At 41.4% G+C, this 24,911-nt stretch overlaps 1 protein-coding gene across 1 annotated transcript; it reads left to right on the top strand.

The window, feature by feature from the left end:
* Positions 1–1,889: 1,889 nt before the first annotated feature.
* On the top strand, positions 1,890–19,308 carry ZNF622 (zinc finger protein 622). The gene is made up of 6 exons (XM_012758556.3): positions 1,890–2,680; positions 3,900–4,151; positions 4,724–4,886; positions 9,450–9,562; positions 17,088–17,231; positions 19,042–19,308. The coding sequence occupies exons 1-6, from the start codon at positions 2,059–2,061 to the stop codon at positions 19,167–19,169; spliced, it is 1,422 nt and encodes a 473-aa protein (XP_012614010.3). The 5' UTR covers positions 1,890–2,058; the 3' UTR covers positions 19,170–19,308.
* Positions 19,309–24,911: the final 5,603 nt, after the last annotated feature.

The following is a 24,911-nucleotide window of genomic DNA, read 5'->3' as shown; positions in this document are numbered from 1 at the left end:
TACATATTAGTTGGCCAATTAATTTTTTTCTATTTATAGTAGAGACGGGGTCTCGCTCTTGCTCAGGCTGGTTTCGAACTCCTGACCTCGAGCAATCCACCGCCAGGGGCTCCCAGAGTGCTAGGATTATAGGCATGAGCCACCTCGCCTGGCCTATCAGGCATATTAATGAGCCATCTTTGAAGGCAATCTTCCAGCCACAGTCAAATACAGTCAAACCTTGACTTCAGCCCTGGTGAGCTGTTCACTGCAACCTCGTGAGATGTGTAGTCAGACCACCCAGCGAAGCCACTCAAATGTCTGACTTACAGAAACTGAGATAAAGTTGATGTTAAATTTTGAGGTAATTACATACAGAGTAATAGATAACTATACAGTGCTATAAAGTTATGCCTGTTAAGGACTATGAGGGTAGGCACCATTTTTAACAAAAGGGTTTGGATAAGCCTCTCTCACAAAGTCATTTGGGCCGAGATAGAAAAAGTAAGGGAAGTAAACTAGCAAAAAGACATTACAAGCAGAAGAATAAAGGATTTCTCCCATCCAAGTACTAACCTGGTCCCACCCTGCTTAGCTTCTGAGATTAGATAAGATAGGGCGTGTTCAGGGTCGTGTGGCCTATAGGCAGGAATTCTAAGACTTAGTACCAACCAAAGATGCTTGCTTAGCCTTGTTAAAAAAACACAGAAATGTCACTGCGCCTGAAGTGGGGTGAGTAGAGTGGGGAAATGGGTGTGGTAGGAAATCAGAAGTAGAGATAGGGGTGGTGGCAGATCCTGTAGGGTCTTACAGAATAAAAAGGTGTTTGAATTTTATTGAGTCAAGGGAAGCCACTGGAGGGTTTTGCGCAAAAAGAGCAGTACCACTTGTCTTGTATTTTTGAGAACGTCCTTATCTTCTTTGGAGCTGTCATTAGCTTGGATTCTAAACATGCAACGTTCGATTCTGTAACGAAGCTGACTCTGGTTCTGGCTTGGCTCTTGCAGATGAATCTTTGACTTCCCTAAGCCTTTAAAGTTCATGTTTTCTACAGAACTGTGCTGTCCGATATGAATGAGGCTACACAGGCAACTGGACACCTGAAATTGGGCTAGTCCAAATTGAGATGTGTTGTTAATTGTTAAATACACACTGGATTCCAAGACTTAGTACCAACGAAAGAATGTAAAATATATCTCAATTCTTTTACATTGATTACATGTTGCAATGGTAGTTTAGATATACTGGGTTAAACAAAATGCATCATTAAAAGCAATATCACCTATTTCTCTCTTTTTAAAAATGTGGCTACTATTAGATTTAAACTTACATCTGCGGCTTGGATTATACTTTTATTGGACAGCGGCTCGACCGTGCTGTTTGCACCTAGCGGGCACACTTTTCATTCAAGAGTTTCACCTGGGGCTTTCGCTGGAAGGGCCGCCTCAGAAAGGCCCAGCCTCCAGGCTGGGCTCTCCGGTTTCCCGATGAATCTGTCCAAGACGGCCCGGCGAGGGCTCCGGGGGTCCCACTGGAGAGCTAAAAGCAGCCCTCGCTTTCTCGACATCCATTCACCGGGCTCTAGGGTCGCAGCGCGCGACCCTCAGAGAAAACCCGACCCTCGCGTCACTGACTGGACCATTCCTTGGGGGCCTCCCACGGTCAGGCGCAGCCCCGGGCCCCTCACCCCTCCCTTCTCGCACAGCCGTCGCCTTAACTGCGTCACACCGCACGACACAACTACCACGGAAGGTAACTGGGAGCGTAAGACGCCGTTCTAGCCACACCCACCTCAGGCTGACCAAGCAGATCCACTACCTGGTTAACCGCGGGATTCCCTTGCCTTCCGGGACCGCCCCGCGGCGGGGGCGTGGCCACAGGCTGAGAGGCGGGATTTCCTGTCCAGCTGTCAAAAAACTTCCGGCATGTGCCGGAAGGGGCCTCAGTGAGAATCAGGAAGTCTGCGCGCAGAGTGGCTCTTCGTGGCAGCTGAGGCTTGTTAAGGTCTGAGGATCTTGTGTGGACAAGGCGCTGATCATTAGGTTCTTGGCTTGGTCGCCTCTTATTTCTCGACTGGCGATGGCGATGTACACTTGCATAACTTGCCGGGTGGCGTTCCGCGATGCGGAGATACAGCGGGCCCACTACAAGACGGACTGGCATCGCTACAACCTGCGGCGGAAAGTGGCCAACATGGCTCCTGTCACCGCCGAGGGCTTCCAGGAGCGAGTGCGGGCGCAGCGGGCCGTGGCGGAGCAGGAGAGCAAGGGCTCCGCCACCTACTGCACCGTTTGCAGTAAGAAGTTTGCCTCTTTCAACGCCTACGAAAACCACCTCAAGTCCCGGCGGCACGTCGAGCTGGAAAAGAAGGCCGTGCAGGCCGTGAATCGGAAAGTGGAGATGATGAATGAAAAGAATTTGGAGAAAGGACTGGGTGTGGACAGTGTGGACAAGGATGCCATGAACGCTGCCATCCAGCAGGCCATCAAGGCTCAGCCGTCTATGTCTCCCAAGAAGACGCCGCCGGCGTCTACAGAGGAGTCCACGAGTTCTGTGGCCGTGGCTGCTGGTGGCCGTGTGACTCACGAGCGAGACCCTACCGAGAAACCGCCCCGGCTTCAGTGGTTTGAACAGCAGGCGAAGAAGTTGGCAAAGCAGCAGGAGGAGGGCAGTGAGGACGAGGAGGACTTGGATGAAGACGGTAATGGCTCTGTCTTGGGCGGGGCGGGGGGGGGGGGCGAGGAGGAAATTGGCTCCCCTATACTCGAGGTGGGAATGTTAATGTGTGTCAGTTTTTTTAAAATGAAAGTGGTAAGTGAAGATAGGTTAGACCCTTTCTTAAGTACCTTATCTGGCCAGCATCCCCACAGGGAAAATTTGTCTGTGTAGTTCACTGTTGTAGATTCAGGGCCTAAACCTTACTTGGAAAAAGAATAGGTGCTTAATAAATATTTGTAGAATGAATTGATGCCCTCTATGTTTTGGATGGGGAGGTGCCTTTGTACTTAATTCCGTTGATTAAAACAGAATGAGGGAGCTCAAAATCAGCTAGCAAACCTGAAATGTGGCGCTTGAGCTAGCAACCTAGCCTTCTTGACTTCATGAGCTATTTATTCCTTCCTTTCCTCATCCTAATCCTATTAACGCTGGTATTGTATATGTTAATGTCTTTGTATTGCTATAACAAAATACCTGAGACTGGGTAATTCATAAACTAAGTAAGTGTATTTTCTCACAGTTCTGGAGCCTGGGAAGGCCAGAATCAAGGTGCTGGCTGATTCAGTGTCTGGTGAGGGGCCTGGTCCATACATGGAGTTTTCTTGTAGTTAGCTCACATGGCAGAAGGAACAGAGGACAAAAAGGAGCTAGCAGTTCCCTTGAGCCCTTTCGTCTGCACACTAATCCATTCTTGAGGGTTCTGCTCTCATGATCTGATTACCTCTGGAAGACCCTCCCTTTTAATTCTATTCCGTTGGTGATTAAGTTTCAACGTAACTAATTTTGGAGGGACACATACAAAGTATACCAGTTCATACAGCAGCCCACCAGCACATACATAGACACGATAATACTCCCATGAAACAGTAGATACAGACATTGTTATAGCAGTTTATAAAAGTATTCAGCCAGATTTGAAACCACTTAACTGTGTATTTGGCACAGGGCTAGGTGCTATGAGGCATAGGAAAGAAATGAAAGAATCCTGTGTACTGGAAAAGATTAAGGAGTGTTTTAGCCATGCAAACTAGTTTGGTAAAATAAATAGTTATAATTGAGCTCTTGAAAGAGGATTTGTCCCCAGGGGGATGTAATTGGCATGCTGTGTCCCCAAGTATAGGACCGTACTACCTCATATGAATGTTTGTGGTATCTTTGTGACTAACGCTTATCTTGAACTTGGTCAAAATTTTGGTTTGAAGATTGGGAAGATATTGATTCTGATGAAGAATTGGAATGTGAGGATACTGAAGCAGTGGAGGAGCATGAGGCAGAGGAGGAAAAGGCTGGAGAAAGCCCACCCCTTGGAGCCATCCCTATAAGAGACTGCTTATTTTGTTCCCATCATTCAAGCTCACTCGTGAAGAATGTGGCTCATATGACAAAAGTCCACGGCTTCTTTATTCCTGATATAGAATATCTTTCAGATCTTAAGGGACTGATTAAATACTTAGGTAAGTACAGTAATTTTCCTTTTAGTGAGGAAATGTCACATTATTTGGGGACTGGTCCCAAGGGAACATTAGTTTTGTTTCTCACCAGTGTTTGATTTAATTGCTTGCTTATTTTTGTGAAAACCAACAATTTGAGATAAGCCTGGGCGTGATGGCTCACGCCTGTAATCCTAGCACTCTAGGAGGCCCAGACTGGAGAGGATCACTTGAGGTCAGGAGTTTGAGACCAGCCTGAGCAAGAGCAAGACCCCGTCTCTACTAAAAATAGAAAGAAATTACCTGGACAACTAAAAATATATAAAAAATAATTAGCCAGGCATGGTGGTACATGCCTGTAGTCCCAGCTACTCAGGAGCCTGAGATAAAAGGATTGCTTGAGCACAGGAGTTTGAGGTTGCTGTGAGCTAGGCTGATGCAACGGCACTCTAGCCCAGGCAACAGAGTGAGACTCAGTCTCAAAAAAAAACAAAAACAACTTGATGAATATTTTTTGAATTGTAGAGATAAATGCTGAGATTTCATCTGGTTGCAAGAAGCTTCTTTCATATTTTCTTCTCAAATTATTTTTCCAGGAGAGAAAGTTGGTGTTGGGAAGATTTGCTTGTGGTGCAATGAGAAAGGGAAATCCTTTTACTCCACAGAGGCTGTGCAGGCACACATGAATGACAAAAGCCACTGTAAGCTCTTCACAGATGGCGATGCTGCTTTGGAATTTGCAGATTTCTATGATTTTAGGTAAGTGTGGTTTGTAATGTGAAGTGAAGTAGGGTCATCATATTTGCATTGAAGTGCTGTTAGATGTGCCAGTGACAGATATGTGACTGGCACTGTACAATATGTTGGTTTTTTTGTTTTGTTTTTAAGACAGAGTCTTTGTTTCCTGGGCTAGAATGCAGTGGTGTGAGTGGTCATAACTCATTGCACTCTCAAACTCCTGGGATCAAGCAATCCTCCTATCTCAGCCTCCTAAGTAGCGGAGACTACAAGCACATGCCATCATGGCCAGATAACATTTCTTTTGGGGGGAGGTGTCTCGCTATTGACCAGGCTGGCAATATATTCTTAATAATCCTTACAACACCCCTATCTAAGGTAGTTATTTTCTCTTATTTCGTAAGTAGGAAACGCAGTTTGACAGAGTAAAGCATCTAGTAAAGAAAAAAATCTTAGGCCTAAACTGATGTTTGTCTCACTTGTTTTGGGGATTTTTTTGATGGGTAAATCATTGGGAGTTTTGCCAGATACTTCATGAACAGAGGTATAGAAATTAGGTTTCACATTTTGGGTTCCCTGAGAGTCCTTGAACCACAAGCTGTCTTCTGAGGTTGTTGAGATGGCTACTAAGCTAGGCCACATCCAGGCATTTGGTGATGAGATTATCCAATAGGTGGTTTACTCCTAACTAGAATCTTGAATAATTTATACATCATTTAACAAATGTGTGCTGCGTGCTCATGAACAACTAGTTCCTATTGTCAAAATTCCTATAACTTACTGTAGGAGATAAGCAGCTGTGTATAATTACCATGCCAGGCATGCATAGTCCAAGTGATACAGGTATTCAACAAAGCCTTAGTCTTTTAAGTTTTCCTTTTGCATTTTTCTCCCTGATTTCTCATTTTGCAGTTAGAGACTTCCCACCAATTGGTGGGAAGTCACTGGGGAACTTGGGGTGGGTTAGAGGTGGTGGCAGTGGAGAAGATGAGGTTGAGTGTCTGCTGGAAGTGAAAAGCATCTTCTTCCAGGCAGGAGATAATATTTATCTCTCTCAGGGTTCCTTTCAAACAGCACTTTATGACCTTTTGATTGATGTTATAATCAGAGTAGTCAAAGCAAATAGCATAGGTGGAACTAAGTGGCTGCAACCAGCAGCTGGCTTAGGCTGCCGCAGCACTCAGTCTCTCACCCTGTGGCTATATGCAGGATCATACCCAGTCTCATAGATGTCAGCACCTCCTACAGGCTCATGACTCCCAAGTTTATGTCTCTAGTATAGCCTTCCTATAAGGCTGTCTAAGCTCCAGACTTAAATATATCCAACTGCCTCCTTGTCATTTCTACTTGTGTCCAAAAAGCATAATTAATTTAGCATGTCCAAAATCAAACTCCTGCTATGCATCATAACCTGCTCCTCCCAAAGTATATGGCAACTCTGTCCTTCTAGTTACTTAAGCCAAAAGCCAGCCATTTAGTCATCCTTTATTCTTCTATTTTCTTTCAGGCTTACATTAAATCCAACACCAAATCCTATTTTATCTACTTTCACATTGTCTTTGGAGTATGACTACTACACTGTGACTACCTGGGTCCAGGCCACCATTATCTTTCACCTGACTCACCAACCCCTACATTATATTCTCAAAACTGTAGCCAGAGGGAATCCTTTTAAAATACTCAGATCAAATTACTCAATCTTCCAAAGACTTCCTATCTCACTCAAAGTAAAAGCCAAAAGTATAATGACCTACAGGGCCCTCCATGATCAGATCAAACTACTCAAATCTGCCAAAGATTTTCTATCTTACTCAGAGTACAATGGCCTAGGCTGGCGGTGGCTCACGCCTGTAATCCTAGCACTCTGGAAGACCGAGTTGGGAGGATGATCTGGCCCAGCTATGGTTCCTGTGTTTTTTTCTTGCTCTCTAGATTCCTAGCTATTCCTCTATGGTATCAAGTGTGTTTCTTAGAACCCTTACTGCCATTTTACATATTAGATATAATTTGTATATTGCCTCTTTCCTTTTGGAATCTAAGCTTCAAAATGGTAGGGCCTTTTGTTGTTATTATTACTGTTTACTGGGTGTGGCTCAAACTATTAGTTTGAATTAAAATATGTAACTGATGTAAATGGTTCAAGAAGTGAATTTTCCCGTAGTCCAAATGTTGTGTTTTTGGATTCCATTTATTGAGTTTTATTCTGTTGGTGCGTAGAAATGAGAAATTTTGTGAGTCTTTTTAAAAATGAATACTAAATTATTTATTTCCTTCAAAAAAACAAAAGTTGACTGGGTGCAGTGATGCATGCCTGTAATCCCAGCTACTCAGGAGGCTGAGGTCGGAATATCACCTGGGCCCAGAGGTTCAAGGCCAGCCTGGGCAACATAATGACCCTTTCTCTAAAAAAAAAAAGTTGAAACGTTGCTTAATAAATAGAAAATAAAAAACCTTCACATACAAAGCCAGCACCTTCTCAAGATAACTAGTGTTAACTTACTTTTTACTTGAAACTTTTTATTGATGAATAAACCTACAGAAAACTGCACATATGTGTATAGTCAGCCCTTTGTATACGTGGGTTCTTCATCTGTGGATTCAGTTAACTGTGGATCAAAAAAAATGGAATTGGAAAAAAAATGCATCTGTACTATAAACTATAAACATACAGTTTTTTTTTCTTTTCATTATTTCCTAAACAATACAGTATAACAACTATATATAGCATTTGCATTGTATTAGGTATTATAAGTAATTTAGAGATGATTTAAAGTATATGGGAGAATGTGCATAGGTTATATGCAACTACTGTGCCATTTTTTTTTTTTGAGACAGAGTCTCACTTTGTTGCCCAGGCTAGAGTGAGTGCCGTGGCATCAGCCTGGCTCACAGCAACCTCAATCTCCTGGGCTCAGCGATCCTACTGCCTCAGCCTCCCGAGTAGCTGGGACTACAGGCATGCGCCACCATGCCCGGCTAATTTTTTGTATATATATTTTTAGTTGGTCAATTAATTTCTTTCTATTTTTGGTAGAGATGGGGTCTCGCTCAGGCTGGTTTCGAACTCCTGACCTTGAGCGATCCGCCCGCCTCGGCCTCCCAAAGTGCTAGGATTACAGGCGTGAGCCACCGCGCCCGGCCTACTGTGCCATTTTATATCAAGGACTTGAGCATCTGCAGATTTTAGTATTCAAGGGAGGTCCCGGAAGCAATCTCCCATGGATGCCAAGAGGTTACTGTACTTTTGATATCATTATTCAGTCCAGTGAAATATTAAGTATAACTAGTATCCAGATGAAGAAACAGAACATTAATAATACCTGATGTTTCCTGTGTGCGTGCTTTCAGGAACTACTCCTGTTTCCAAGAGTAACTACTATTCTGATTTGCAACTGCATAAATTGGTTTTGCCTGTTTTTGTACTTTGTATAAATGAAATCACAAAGAATGTACTCTTGGATCTGGCTTCTTTTGCTCTACTTTACATTGGAGAGACTCATTCACACTATTTTATATAGTTGTAGATAATTCATTCTCATTGTTGTAGAGTATTCTGTTTAGCACCCACAATGTCTAGTCTACTGTTGATGTGCATTTGAGTTGTTTCCAGTTTGGAGCTATTACAAATAATGCTGCCACTTCATTCTAGTATGTGTCTTTTGGCAAATGTGTATACTTTGTTATGTGTATATGTAGGAGTTGGACCAGAGGATGTACATATGTTTGGTTTTAGAAAATACTGTCAAATTGTTTTCTAAAGTACTTCTCTGTACTCCCACTTGTAGTGAGGGAGAGTTTTTCATTTTAGCCACATTAGTGGGTGTGTAGTGGTTTTAATTTGCATCTCCCTGATAACTACTGTCATCAGGAGCCTTTTAATGTATTAATTGGCCATTTGGATATCTTTTTGTGAAATGTCTGATCAAGTCTTCTGTTCATTTTCCTGTTGGGTTGGCTGGCTTACTGTTAATATTTTAGTGTACATTTTTTTAGTTTTCCATGTGTATGTGTGAATATGAATTTGTGAATATTTCTAGGAACACAGATTCTTCTAGAACTACACTGTCCATGGACAGGTGCACTTATGTGGCTATTTAATTTACAGTTAAATTAAAAATTCAAAAGTTCAGTTCTTCAGTAGTCACACTACCTGCATTTCAAAGTTGAGTGCTTGAAAGCCTGTGTGACTAGAGCTATCATATTGGTCACACAGACAATAAAACATAGAACATTTCTGTCACAGAGTTCTATTGTACAGCACTGTTTTAGAACTTATTTTTATAATGATTAAATTGAATAGAGCTTGTTCATTTCTACATTCTCCTATTCCATTTGCAACCTTCCTAGGGAGAAACAAATAGGAGAAAGAATTGTTATAAGTCATTTGCTCACTTTTACTACAGAAAAATGTTAACAAGTTATTTTCTTTCCCAGACTTTTCAGCTAGCAGTCTCTACAGCTGTTTCCCACCCCACCTCCCTTTTAGGTAGCTAGCAGGTTTGCCATATTTGCAAACACAGTAAATGTTTTTGTGGTTCAGTTTCAGGTATTAGTGTATTTATTAGTGCCATTTCACTGTTACAGGAGTAGCTACCCAGATCACAAGGAAGGAGAGGATGCCACTGAGTCTGAGGAGTTGCCCTCAGAAAAGAACTTAGAATATAATGATGAAACCATGGAGCTGATTCTGCCTTCTGGTAAGTGCATTTGTCAAAAATAAATAGCTTAGTGTCATTGGGATTAAAGAGGAGACATATCCCCATCAATTACCTTCCATACTGAGGGAAATGGATCATAAAACTTAAAATATATGTTTGTGTTCTCATGTACATACTAAACTCTGAAGGTTGCCACTTAACTCCAAATTGGCTGTTTTGTTTAAATTGGATCAGTGTTTTTGTTCACTTCTGTTATACTCAGAATGTTTTTACCAGCCATTTCTTTTCTTCTCTCTCTCTCTTTTTTTTTTTTTTTTTACAAAAGGTAGACCTTTTCTATTCTATTCATTATTTTTTTGATCCCATCTAAGTTTTTCTTATTAATCTTAACCTAGCAATCAGTTCTTTGAACTGATTTTCTGTTTCCTTGTGTTGCTTAGACTTCCAAATGGTAGTGTGGCATGGGTGTATCTGGCTCATGGTAGAAATTTATCCCAGGTTTGAAAAGATAAAGAATAACCATGAATATGAGAAGCACCCACTGTTATTTATTGTATGGGAAGAAAGAATTGTTGCAATTAGCTGATAAGAATAGGGAAAGCTACAAAAGACATGTTTGAGATCTGAAAGAGAATGAAAAGGTAGAGATAATAAGATCCTAATAATACCCAGTATTTTCTGAGCAATTAGCACATTCAGGCAGGTATGTTATCTTTATAACAAACTTGTGAGTTAGATTTAACATCTTTATTTTACATGAAGCTTAGGTTGAGTAACTTACTCCAGATCACATACCTAGTCAGTGAAGCCTTTTCCCCGCTTCCCTATACTTTCTCAAGAGATTTGCAGTAATGGTGCAGGCAGGAGTACCCTGCCAGTGGAGATGTCTGCAATGAAGCAAGCCTCTAGGGGTTTCACATAGAATATCCCTGCTTAGGGACAGACAGCCGTCATTAACTCAGAACAATAACCCTTTAAGATCAAGGGCAGCTTTATAATATGACAGTAGAAGGAAAGGGCAGGCAGAACCTGTTTTGAAGATGCAGTTCTTCCTGCAGTGAATATGAAAGTTACAAAGCAGTATAATACCGTGGTCTATACAATACACAGTGGCCAAACCTAGAGTCCCAGAAAACCTCTTCTAGTCCTTCTCTGGTGAAAGTACCAATATAGAACATCAGAAATATGTTTAATGACTTATTTTCCAGGACTCCTTGTTTAGCCTGTTGTCTCATTAGCTTCCATTTCAAGTGTAGATTGAAATAACAACAGACCTTAAATAAGTTGAATAAGATAATTCTTGTAAAGCAGTGTCTGACATGTAGTAGGATCACTATAATATTCGCTTCAGTTTGCATCTACTTTGGCACATTATATAACAAAAATGTGCATAATGAGCATATCCTATTTAAGAAAATACAGTATATTTGAGAGCAGTTTTCATCTGTACTTTAAGCTTTTGAAACTTGAAAAAAATAAAGACTCCCCAGCTATGTAGAAAGCACATTTTCCTCCGGTGATTGAGTGTTCTAACATTAGCCGAAGTCAGAACTAGGTATCTTTTTAGGATACTCTCTTCATCTCCCACATCAAGATGATTTGGCAGCTCCTAAATGTCTTCTGAATATTTTTTCGTTCCCTCTTTGTTCATTTTTCTGTATCACCATTACAGCTTCCCATCTGGCCATCTCCAATCTGGTTTCCACATGCCACCAGAACATTCTAAAGCACCAGTATATTTTCTTTACCTTCTGGAATTCCTTCAGTTGGGGGCCATTGCCTTAAGGTGACTTTTGGTTTCTCCAGCTCTTGTCCCTCAGGTGTCTTGTGCTATTCCTTTGCCCACCCACTTACAGTTTTCCTCTTCTGGACCTTTGCATGTGTGCTGCCTTGTGTTGTTCCTACTCCTCCATGACACTCAACTGACTTGAGTTCAACTCTCTGGGAAGCCTTCCTGACTCCTCTCCTGTCCACGTGCTGGGTGATGAGAGTCTCCTCTGCTCCCAGGACACTTGCATATCTGTTGTCACATTCACCATGCTTGCCTGGCTTTCCCCATTACTTTTGAGAAGAAAGACTGTTCTTTTTTTCTCTTTAACTTAGTACAGGGTCTCAGACATGTAAGAGCCAGATAAATATTTGTTGGCTGAGAAAGTAAAGGTAACTTTTAAAAGGCAAGCAAGGCTGATTCCCTTGTGCCTATGTAATAAAAAGGAAAAGGAGAACAGAGTTGCTCTCAGGAGTTTAGAATCTTATTTGCCAAGAGTACCCTTTTAAGTCCTTGGAGAAGATTGCTTTGCCACTATATTATGTAGTCAAAGAAGAAAGTGGCTGAAAAGATTGGACAATAACCCCTGGACAGCTCTTTGACATACACTTGGAAGCAGTGAGGTAACAGATTTGGTATGAGGATACTGTAATACTGTACTTTTAGGTGGAATCAGGAAAGACCTAACCAACAGCCAGAAACTGTCTTATTGCAAGAGCTCTTAATTAGGTTATGCACATATTTTTCTGTGGACATTTGCATTTTTGGGGGGAAAGGCCATAGTTTCTTAAAAGCTGTGTGACCTGGAGAAGACTAAGAACCACTAATAAAAATATCCAAATCCAAATTATTCACTGCTTTCTGGGATCATCACAGATAACCAAGACCTTAGAATAGAATGTGTTTAAATGGCAACTAAACAGATGTCTGAGGACTAAAAATCTACCAGTGTTCTGAAAGTTCTTCCATCTTTTAATGTCAACCATACTTTTACCATCTCAGATTTTAAAAATCAGTCATATGTTAGTCAGTCATGTTTACCATGAGACATGACAGTCCATTGGTTTGCACCTGTGTCTTAATTCAAGGTTAGGGGGGCTTGTAATGACCCAAGAAAATGGGAGAGATCTGAACAAACACTATATAAAAATATAGGACCATCATATATAATCACTTATCTCTGAACAAATTTACCGTTCAGAAACTTGTTTGATTATGTTCTTTTGTCTGACTGGGTTAGCATGGATATTAGCTTATAACTAATTTGGAAAAGATTCTGATGTATAGAGCTTAGTGATTTTTAATCAACTACACTTGGAGTCTGCTTTAAACTGGTTTCAAAATCAGAAGTTTTGATACTTGAAATCTAGTTACTTAAATTGGACTTTAGTAAAATCCCCAAGTTGATGATCCCAAAGCCAATGACAAAAAGCATCCGGTAGAGGGCGCTGTGAGCATGTATGTGAAGACTGGCCTAGCTCAGCTCCTTGCCCTTCTTCATTGCTCTTCAGCTCATATGGAGGAAGTTGGTGTGAGAGACCCAGTTAGCTGCTCACAAGCCAGGCAAACTCTTGGTAGATCCGCAAGAGATACATAATTAATCTTCTTAGGAAAATTATAGTCCAAGACACTTTCTTTTCCAGTATCTAACGTCATCAGTTGTAAAGCTGTTTAAGAAGGTGTGGACAGTTTCGTAAGCAGTTACTGTGGAGGTCAAAGTTAGTTGGACAGGCTGTATGCTTCACCATGACTCAGACATAACCAATCTCTTACTTATTTGGCAGTCACACAGTTCTAGAAAATATTTTTCCTTAATGAGGGCCTTCAGGTTGAGCTGTCCTTATTAGCACATTATACTTGGTGCTAATGTCAGGTGGTCACTGTCACTGACACAGGCAGGAATAACTCTAAACACCGTTTTCTGTTCTCTCCTGTCAGCTGTCAGAAACCTCAGCATTGAGCCATGAAACCCTTTTAGGGATGTTTTAAAAGGCCAGCCTTCAGGAAGATGTATGTCCAAATGCTGCAGAAGGCTATGAATATATTGATTTATTATGTACTAATGACCAGCATTACCATTTCATGGTTTGGGGGTAATCCTTGCAAACCTGGAGCATCCAGACCTAATACTGTAAATCATAGTAAACAATGCTGGGGTTTCCTGCTAGAGCTCCCATTTAGGCTTGCATCTTTATCCATTAGCTACATCTCACTTATTTCTTGTAGTCTAGGAGCTTTGTTAACTTTTCCGCTGCCAGAACCATCAGGTTCAGAGAAGCGTGTTTTTATCCATACTGGTATCCAAAGTATCCAAAGACCATATCTTTGAATTGAATTTGTCATTTCTTGAGTATGATAACAAAACAAGCAACTGAAAATAACTTACTTTTCCATATCTGTGTAGCAAGTAAAGTATTTTCCAGATGTCTTGCCAGGTATGGAGACTTAAAATAACCTGACAGCATTTTCTCACACAAATTAAAGGTTTAGATCCTAAAAGCAAGTACAGCCTTCCACAATATTTATAGTATCCTAGTCTATGTCTTTTTACACAAATGTTCTGAAAGAAATGGTTTTATATATGTATATGTAAATGTAAAACTTTCCTGGAATCTCTACGCAGGGTTCTATAGCCATATTTTCTTTCAGTTTTCAGTGGGAATGGCTGTTTTATGCCTTGGGTATATGCTATTGTTAAATATCTACATGCTTATGTCTGTTTGGGAAGGTATTTGACTGTTTATGTCCTCATGAATATTTTTGTGAAAGCATAGCTTATATTTAGTAAGCTCTTAAGTGATGCTGATGCCATGGGCCTGGGGAACACCTTTTGAAAGCCACCGCTCTGATGGAACCTGGAGTTATTCACCGCTGGGGCCTGTCCCCTCAGTTTCTCTGCTATGAAGCTAAGACGTTGGGGTTGAGACATCTTTGCTAGAAAAGGCTAGAGAGGCAATCGTTTAGACTTTGTGCATGCTGTTCTTTCTCTGCAGCAGCTACTCACCTCTGCTACTGTAGCACAGAAGCTGCTAGAGGTGATACCTACACAGATGGGCATGGCTGTGTTCCAGTAAAAGGAATGGAAATAAGCCTGTTGGCCAGATTTGGTCCTCTGGCTGTAGTTTGTCACCCCTAGATTAACATAGCAGATTTGCCTCAGCCTTACAGAGGAACCTTGAATTGTTCCTCCAGTACATGTCTTCACTTATCTTGGGTTTTTATTAGCCCGGCTATAGAAGTTCCAAAGCTTTTCATGGCCAATACCTTTGTCCCATATATATATATATTTTTTTTTTTTCATCATATTATGGGGGTACAAATAATTTTGTTTTGTTTTGTTTTTGTTTTTGTTTTTGTTTTTTTTTTTTGAGACAGAGTCTCACTTTGTTGCCCAGGCTAGAGTGAGTGCCGTGGCGTCAGCCTAGCTCACAGCAACCTCAAACTCCTGGCTCAAGCAATCCTCCTGCCTCAGCCTCCCGAGTAGCTGGGACTACAGGCATGCGCCACCATGCCCGGCTAATTTTTTTCTTTTTGTATATATATTTTTAGCTGGTCAATTAATTTATTTCTATTTTTAGTAGAGACGGGGTCTCGCTCAGGCTGGTTTCGAACTCCTGACCTTGAGCAATCCGCCCGCCTCGGCCTCCCAAAGTGCTAGGATTACAAGCGTGAGCCACCACGCCCGGCCTGTTTTGTTTTTTTTTTCTTCAAATATTGTTAAGGTTATATATATTGCCCTTGCCACCCCTCCCTCCCCCCCAACCCCCACAGTGTCAGAGCTTCAAGTGTGTCCATCCTTTAGGGTGTGCGCTTTGCACTCATTATGTAAGTATACAGCCATCCCTTCCTCCCCCTCCCACATGCCCACCACCTAATCAAAGGTTGGTTTTTTTTGACATTTTGGTTACATTTTATATCTTTGCTTCTCCCTAAGAAGGGTTAGAGGTATGCCCTTCCCCTCCACAATGCTCACCACATCCCTAAGATCTGGGTCTCCCCCCCCCCCCAATCCCTGGTGAACACCACCGTTTGAGCACTATAGTTTTAATCAGTCAGTACCAATTTGATGGTGAGTACATGTGGAGCCCATTTTCCTGATCTTGTGTTGCCTCACTTTGGATAATGGGCTTAAGCTTAATGGGAAAAGGATCTCTCTTCAATAAATGGTGCTGGGAAAATTAGATAGCTACATGCAGATGATTGAATCAGGATCCCTACCTCTCACAAAAATTCACTCAAGATGGATATCAGATTTAAACCTAAGGCATGAAACCTTAAGAATCCTAGGAGAAGAGGTTGGGAAAACTCTATCAGACATGGGTCTAGGCAAAGAATTTTTGAGGAAGACCTCCAAGGCAATCACCGCAACATCAAAAATAAACAAATGAGATCTGATCAGAGTAAAAAGTTTCTGCACAGCCAAGGAAACTATCATTAGAGCAAATGTCCCATAGTTTTTTTATTTGAAATGTGCAGGGTCTCTTTTTTCCCACTATGTTACAAGTTGATAATGGGCCTTTGGGATAATGATATATACAATTATATATTGTAAAGATGTTAGAATACATTAGAAATTAAAATTAGAAATTCATTTCTGAAAGCGTGATTGACTCACTTTATCAGATCCTTCTAAATATGCAAAAGCTGTAGAAAGAATTGAACTTAGTTATCTTTTTATATTCTGGCTCACCAGGTGTTTTCCATCATTTAGGAAGCAATAGAACAGGTTTCTCAACTTTGCCATGATTGGCATTTTGGGCCAGATAATTCTTTGTTGTAGAGGGCTGTCCTATGCATTTTAAGATATTTAGTAGCATCTCTGGCCTCCACCCACTAGATGCCAGTAGTACCCCTCTAGTTGCAGTCACCAAAAGATGTCTCTAATCAGTGCCAAAAATGTTCCTTGTGGGGTAAATTCCATCCCCATTGGAGAATCACTGCAATAAAGAATTTAAGCAAAGGAAGGGTGGATTGATTTCTATTTTAGACCCTGACTGTGGCTTGTAGACCTAAACATCGTGACTATTCTCTCTGTTTAATCTTCTTTCTAGTAAAAAAAAAAAAAAAAGCTAAAAATCCCTTATCTCCTAGGGGCCTATTATCTGTATTAATAGGGGTTGCTATGTGAATTTCTGGGAAGTCATATTGTAAGTACAAGATGCTGAATTTTGCACTTAATAGTGGACTTGCCATTTTGCTCTGTTTTAAAAAATCTGTTTATTCTTTGGTTTTCTTTTTCTTTCTGGTTTTCTTTCACCTATTTAATTGTTTTTTATTGTTTTTTTTTGTTTTTTTTTTTTTTGAGACAGAGTCTCACTGTTGCCCCAGCTAGAGTGCTATGGCTGTCAGCCTAGCTCACTGCAACCTCAAACTCCTGAGCTCAAGTGATCCTACTGCCTCAGCCTCCCGAGTAGCTGGGACTACAGGCATGTGCCACCATGCCCGGCTAATTTTGCTATATATATTAGTTGGCCAATTAATTTCTTTCTATTTTTAGTAGAGATGGGGTCTCGCTCTTGCTCAGGCTGGTTTCGAACTGCTGACCTTGAGCAATCCTCCCACCTTGGCCTCCCAGAGTACTAGGATTACAGGCGTGACCCACCGCGCCTGGCCTTTATTTTTATTTTATATGCTGCTTCATCTTTCTTTAGTAGGTAGAACACTGTTTCTTCTGGCATATCCATTTCCCTCTAGATATACTTAAAGATGTGATTTGAAAAGCCTGTGCTTTATAGCTCTGCCTTGAAAACACTGCCCAACTCAGTGGTTTAAATATATTGCTCTTTTGAAAAACAGGTGCCAGAGTGGGTCATCGTTCCTTGATGAGATACTACAAACAGCGATTTGGCTTGTCAAGAGCTGTGACAGTTGCTAAAAACCAGAAGGCTGTGGGCCGCGTCCTTCAGCAGTACAGAGCCCTGGGGTGGACTGGCAGCACAGGTAGGGTTGATGTTTGCAGCTACAGACTTGTACTTGCCTAAGGACTTGGATTTCTAGAATGGGCTTGGGGAAAGTTGTTTCCATTTACGTTGTCATTTTGGATCCTCTCTAGGGGAAACTTAATCTCGTGACGCCAGGAGCTTTTATTACCACTTGATACAATACATTAATGACAATAAGCCCAAACCTCCATGAGTTAAAATTTTCATATTTCTGGCACAGTAACTTTATGTATACCATTAACTTTTTCAGAAGATAATGGTTACAAAAAGAATTTTTATTTAATAATTATCAAAGGTTGAAATTATCCTGGAGGCTACATAGAGAAGTTAAATAGAATCCTAGTGGTTAATATCTTGAGCTGTGGAGTCAAACATGACTTATACGATACACTTATAGGTTCTTTTTTTTTTTTTTTTTTTTTTTTTTTTTGAGACAGAGTCTCGGTTTGTTGTCCAGGCTAGAGTGAGTGCTGTGGCGTCAGCCTAGCTCACAGCAACCTCAAACTCCTGGGCTCGAGCGATCCTTCTGCCTCAGCCTCCTGAGTAGCTGGGACTACAGGCATGCGCCACCATGCCCGGCTAATTTTTTTTTTATATATATATCAGTTGGCCAATTAATTTCTTTCTATTTATAGTAGAGACGGGGTCTCGCTCTTGCTCAGGCTGGTTTTGAACTCCTGACCCTGAACAATCCGCCCGCCTCGGCCTCCCAAGAGCTAGGATTACAGGCGTGAGCCACCGCGCCCGGCCCCACTTATAGGTTCTTATACGATGGGCATGAGTAATTTAATTAATCTAAGCATGCGTTTCCTCATTTATAAAATGGAGATGATAATGATAGGTAGGACCTACCTCTTAGAGATGAATGGGTTGAATATCATCCATGTGTGATAGGTGAGTACACATGGTAAAGGTTAGCTATCAGTCCCCCTTTTTATAATTTTTTCATAGACCAGCAGTCCCCAACCTTTATGGCACCGGGGAGTGATTTCATGAAAGACAGTTTTTTCACAGAACTGGGGTTGGGGGAGGAGGCAGAGCTCAAGCTGTGATGATGCCAGTGACAGGGGAGCAGCTGTAAATATAGATGAAGCTTCAGAAGCAGCATGCCCCCCATTCCTAAGTTTTATGGAAGGCAATTTTCCAAGGGGGTGGGCTTGGGGGGGCGGGTGGCCCGGTCTGTGGCCCAGGGGTTAGAGACCGCAGCCATAGACAGTTTGGAGTCAGAAGAGTAAAGTAGGCCACTGAAATTGTCAAGCTTTGAAACCTCATCTATATGATATTGTGGTGCTGGTTATCCTTAGATCTTCAGGGAAAACATCCATCAAACCAGAGGACAGTGGAGAGCATTAAGAAGGAGCTGCCTTCTGATGGCCAGGGAAGTTCCGGGTGACTAAAATCCATTTAAACACTGCTGTTAACGTGGTTTTCTTCACTCTGGCTGCTTGTTGGCCACTTGAATGTGGTGGAGACTGACTTCAACTTTTGTCAGGAATTATCTGACTCGATGTATAGTTTTTGCCTTTCTCTGTCCTCTTAGATCAATTGGGCTTCACCTTTTGGCTTACAGGCTTCCAGATGATAAAAACTAAAGATTAACTCCTCCGAAAAATGTATACATACAAAAGTTTGGTGTGCAATTCTGACAGGCACAGAGATCCCTGAGGCCCATTTCTTAAAGACCTCCTTTTAAAATATAAGAACCCAGTTACTTCAGACTAACTTTTAGATTCTCTGTCAAGATTGGGTTTGCTCTGATCACAAATAACAGACTTTTCCCTCATTTCTTAACTGCCTTGCAACCACAGGAGCGGCTCTTATGCGAGAACGAGACATGCAGTATGTCCAAAGGATGAAATCAAAGTGGATGCTGAAGACTGGAATGAAGAATAATGCCACCAAGCAGATGCACTTTAGGGTCCAAGTGAGATTCTGAGAGTCTGCGGCGTTAAGTCAACCTCCTGCTCAAGTTTCCTCCTCGTCTGAGGACCAGGGAAGGCCAGATTGTATGATGGGCCCTTTTGCTGCTACTCCATTTGTTCTGACCTAATAATAAAAGTCAGAATCATACTGGTTTTCAAAGTTCATGCTGAATATTGTTTAAAGGTTATGTTGTCACAAAGTGAGTGGTCTGTCTGCTGAGTGGTCTGGGACCTGCACTGCTGCTTGGCAGTTGCTTCATTGCCTCAGCTGTTGAATGATTTATGGCTGTCAGAATAATGTGGGAAACTCAGGAGTGACTCATCTGCTTCAAACTTAGTTTAATTTTCAGAACAACTCACCATGCCACAGCACTGGGACCCATGTGAGGGGGCTTTGAGGCTTATATAGGAGCAAAATTGAATGTCACTTGTTGACTATGTTGTGGCTCAGGAGGTGGTGAATGTATTTGGGCGCTTTCATTAAATCCAGACAGTTAAAAAGAGTGTGACAAAGGCTTTTTATTTCTACATTGAACATGTGCAGAATGACAGTGCCGTGCCCTCAGCCCCCCGTGCTGCTTTTACTTGAGTAGTTAGCTTAGGAAGAAAGTAAAACTAAGATGCTAAGATAACATTTTAGAAAGAAAGATTACCTGAGGGTTAAATATCTCAAGAGATTCTTCTCAGTTTATGTGGCTTAGGGGAAGGTACTAATATATTGAAATGAAGCTAAACATGAAGTTCAAATCCACTGACTTACTTTTGTGACTTTGGAAAAGTGACTTGGTTTGTTAAAATCCGTAAAATGGAGGTGTTTATTTCACAGATGGTTGTGGGGGTTGAATAAATCTGTCAAATGACCCATCACTCATACCCCAGCATGAATTTAGTGATTAAAGTTCATTACAGAGCAGTTAGATGCTACACCAAGTGAGGCGGATGTTCTAGTCAGCACAGTGTTCTGAGTAGTGGGTTCAACATGCCAGGAGAACATGGTTGTCCTTACTGGCCCCTCTTTGCTTGAGGTACATCTTTTTCTTAAAACTGTGAGTACTGAATTGAATTAATTATAGTCTCTTGGTACTTAGGTTCACTATTACCCAACAGTGGAGAACTCTCTGGTTTTAATTTTGCTCCTTCATCCTGTTTCTAACATTCTCCCCACCCAAGTACCCAACCTCTTGTGCTTGACACATCTTTAATTTATATCCTGAGAAAATGGTATAGTACTTTCCACGTGGTATGTTTTTAATTTATACTTAACTGAATGTGCATGATATTATGCCATAGCTCTTAGTTTTATTTTTCGTTCCAACAGTTTTACACTCAATCAACATCTAGCAGTGTCTCAATCATTGCTTCTGACTGCTCCCTGGCATTACATAGTGTGTGTCTCCCACACTGTTCCTACTCTTTCCCTAGAGCTGATGCCTTGGTTATCTCCAGCTCCACATTAGCACACGAGCCCAGCACTATCCGTGTGTTCCTCATTTATATATGTTTATTTACATACAGGCAATGAGGACATGTGTACTGACCTGTACAATACTGATACCACCTATGTTTATTTGATTAGCTACTTCTTCCAGGCTTCAGGAGATAACCTTCTTAGTTTTGATTTTGGGTGTGTGGAACAATCCGTTGTCTCACTTCTATATACATTATAATTTATAAAATTCCATTTGCCTTCCTGGAATAGAATTCTATTTGCAGGAGGTGGGCAAAGAAACAGATTTAAACTTCACCTCCTTTATAGTTAAGTGAGTAAGACAAGAAACATGACAAAATGGATTTGTTCTTTAGGGTGAACCTCTTGGCAGTGTAGGAAAGTATGGAATTGTCTTTGATAGCTTATTTGCTTATCATTCCTTTGGTGTGTGTTTATTTTTCCTTCTCTAGGTACATGCTCTTCCCCACTCTTTGTCTTCTGTATTAGGATTCTTTGGGCTTCCTAGTCTATTCCCACATAGTTATCTATTATCAGATCTCCCTCTCTTGGTTTTTTTGCAGCTGCATGTCCCTTTCCTGGTGTCTTATGCCTGTAACATTGGAGAAGTGAACACGTGCATGTGGGCAGAACCTGCCCAACAAAGCTACAAGTTTAAAGCCTAGAGGACGCTTATACCCTTAAATTTCCCTGTTTACAACATGGTGTTGACATAGTGCTTTTCTTCCTCCAAATTTTTGTTCTCCACATTTCTTTTTGATTGGAAGAACCAGTCCAATCTGTATTGGTATTTACCCCCACCTCCAGCACCTGTTGTCTTTAAGACAGTTGTCTAAACTTACACAGGGGACATCAGAGTAATCACGTTCAAGGTTTTTTGTCAGGACCGAGTCTGTGCTGTCTGCTGCAGCTGGCTGCCAGCGACTTGTGTAGAGTCTTTTCCTCCTGGGAGCCAGATGGCCCTGGCAAAGTTGGTTTGTCTGTCTGTAGCTTAAGACATCAAGGCTGGGATCGAAAGTGAGGGAACACAATCTTGTCCCTCTCCATGAGTGTTACAGAAGCTGCTGGAGGCTTTGCTGCCTGTCTGCAGACTAGGCACTTCGCCAGTGTTTCTGCTTTGCACAGGATGAATTTGTGTTTTCCTCAGTAAAAAGTGCCATTTTACACTTCTCCACTGTGAGGTGTAGGTAGTATTCCTATTTTACAGATGAAGAAATAGACTCAGGGAATTTCAATAACTTTTTAAAGGAGACACCAAAGGAAGCTAGAGATGATTTCTTGTCCAGAATTCTTAATATTGCTACACACTTGTGCACTGCTGTCAGCATCATCCCATCCTAAGGAGTACATTCAGAGGGAGAAGGTGAAGCTATAAAAACTTACTCAAGTCCTTTAAATTTGCAGCAGCTGTGAAAAAATCTCTAAATCTAGAAATTCATACAATCTAATGTTTACTTAATACATAAAAGAAAATATCACCTTTTCTTTCCTAGAATGCAAATGATTTTGGTTATTTGTGGATTCTTAATTGTTAAGCTGTTTTCTTCCACCTTGATTATCATTTCTAAGTTCTGTTGAGATCTCACTGGACATACTAATTTGGATTTCAGAATAATTCATATGCAGGAGTCCAGGTAAGAGCTGTCTTGCTAACTTTCAGTGTGCAGACATTTTTGCAAAAGAATTGCTGGCAGTCCTAGAGATGTTTGTAAGTGCTTCAAAGAATGCATGTCATTTAATTCAGATTGACTTGCAGTTGGCACCTTAATTATTTATGACACTGAAATTGGTGGAGATTAAGAAGATTTGATTAGCTTATTAATGCTGCAAACATTTGAATGTTAGAATAATAATTTACTGATCATTTGTGGGGCAGACAGTTACTTCCCTGGTCAGTTCTCTCCTTTCTCCCACATGCCTTCCCAGCCAGAAACTATGTATTTCCCAGCCTCCCTTCCAGCAAGATGTGGTCATGGGACTAAATTTGGGCCAATGGTTGTGCACAGAGGCAAAAGCTGCAGTTCTCTCCAACTCTGAAACAAGCTGCTTTTCTAGACCCTGCCTCTGTTTCTTGAGCTAGAAGTGAGGTGTACCAGCGTTACCTGTGCATATAAGGACAACACCTCAGGGATGGCAGAGCAATAGCATGGAAGGAGCCTGGGTGGTAAATGACATCATGGGGTAGAGCTTCCCTGCTAGCCTGAGCTGGACTGTTGGGTGAAATAAATTGAAGCCATGGTGTTGTGGTATTTCAATGATAGCAGCTTATTTTATAATCTATTAATAATAGTGAAACCCCACAACAATGCTAATGTGACTTGGCATAATGCAAATTTGTTTGAGGTGGAATTGGCAATTGCTATTATCTTCTCCTTTGACCCTGTTCCCAAACTGAGGTAGGCTAAATTCTTACACAAGGTTGGATTTGGGGACAGTGAGGAAGTCCCCCAGGATTGTTTGGGACATTCTCAGTTCATTAGTTTCGATATTGTCTCTTTTTATTCTTTTGGAGACAATACAGGCTTAAAAGTATTATTTTTCATTAACCTCACATGGCAACTTTACAACATGCCAGCTAATCCTTTGACACTCCCGTCCTGGATGCTGGGTGGGCCTTAATTACTTGCTCATTACCAATAAAATGCAGCTGGAGTGATGCTGCTGACATCTCAGCATAGTCAACAAAATGCAGCTCGGCTCCTACCTTGCTTCCTTGAATTTTGACCATTGTAAGAAGTCTCACTACCCGGAGGAGAGGAGGTCCTGCTGTGCAGGATCCCAGGCCTTGTGGAGGTGAGGAGATCACATGTGGTGGGCTGTTTGATGTCCTAGCCAAAGCCTCAGACAACAGCCAGCGCCAACTGAGAGCACCAGCTTGCATGTCCAGTTCAGTTGAGCCTTTGAATAACTGCAGCCCCCACCAACATCTGACTGCAACCAGGTGACAGAGCCAAGCAAGAACTGTCCAGGTGAGTCCTTCCGTAATTCTTGACCCACAGAATCTGTGAGCATAATAAAATAGTTTTGACACCACTAAGTTTATACAGCAATAGTAACGAACACCTCTCCATCACACCATCGCATGTTTTGCATGGTTGGATTTTTTGGATTCCACTTACCACCTTGTGGTGGAGTTTTCCTGTCAATATTTTAATTTTTTTTGTTTAAATATAAATTTCAGGGCTACTTGATTCAGGAGGTGAGCTGTCACACACTACTTAGCAGATTCTGACTTTCATGGCCACAGTCCTTTCTGTCAATATTTTAAAGGAAAGGGCTTTACATACATTATATTACCTTATTTAATCTTCACAACACCCTTAAGGAGTAGATACAATTGTCATTTCCATTTTGCAGCTGAGGACTTGGGCATAACAGTGCAAGGTCATGCTGCTCTTAATAATGACACTCTCTATTGTCTGTGCTGGAAAATGAGAACCTTCTGCAGTCATAAAATTTTAGACTTCGGTGACACATCTGAACTGATCTAGCCCAGTTCCCTCCCATTGTGATGACATACCAAAATCTCAGTGCTCTGGATAGTATAATGTAACCCATCCATGGTCTGCGTTAGTAATTGACAGAGCAAGGAAAAAACTTTCTTCTCCAAGTGTGTGTGCTAGTCACTATGCTGCTCTGCAAAGCCAAATTGTTTTCAAGTACTTCAGAAAGTAATTTAGTATAAACTATTATTCCCAGAGTGATATGGTTTGGAAGATGTTAGGCCTCTCCAAATCTCATGTTGAAATTTGACCCGCCATTGTTGGAGGAGGGTCCTGGTTGGGGGTGTTAGGGTCATGGGGGCAGATCCTTCATGAATGGCTTGGTGCCCTCCCATGATAATGAGTGAGTTCTCACTTTGTTAGCTCACGTGAGAGTTGGTTGTTTAAAAGAAGCCTGGTACCACCTCCTTCCTCTCCCTTGCTCTCCCTCTTGTCATGTGACATACCTGCTCCCCCTTCACTTTCCCTTCTGCCTTAATTGGAAGCTCCCTGAAACCTTCCCCAGAAGAAGCAGATACTGGCATGATACTTCTTGTACAGTAGTGTGAGTCAAATAGACCTCTTTTCTTTATAAATTACCCAGCCTCAGGCATTTCTTTATAGCAGCACAAAATAACCTGAGACACTGAGTAAGCATTAATGCATTTCTTTAGAGGAAAAGAATGTATCTATATTTAGCACATACGTAAAACTACATTAACACCAAATCTGTGCTTCTTAAGGAATCTACAATTTCTATTTCATTGAATAAGATGTCTAAATCCTGAATTGAAGGCATCATGTTTTGTTATTAATCACTGCATTTG

This window comes from Microcebus murinus, chromosome 11, assembly GCF_040939455.1.
Source record: "Microcebus murinus isolate Inina chromosome 11, M.murinus_Inina_mat1.0, whole genome shotgun sequence".
Taxonomy (NCBI): domain Eukaryota; kingdom Metazoa; phylum Chordata; class Mammalia; order Primates; family Cheirogaleidae; genus Microcebus; species Microcebus murinus.
Note: the sequence above shows the minus strand (reverse complement) of the source record. Positions and strands in the feature narration are given on the sequence as shown.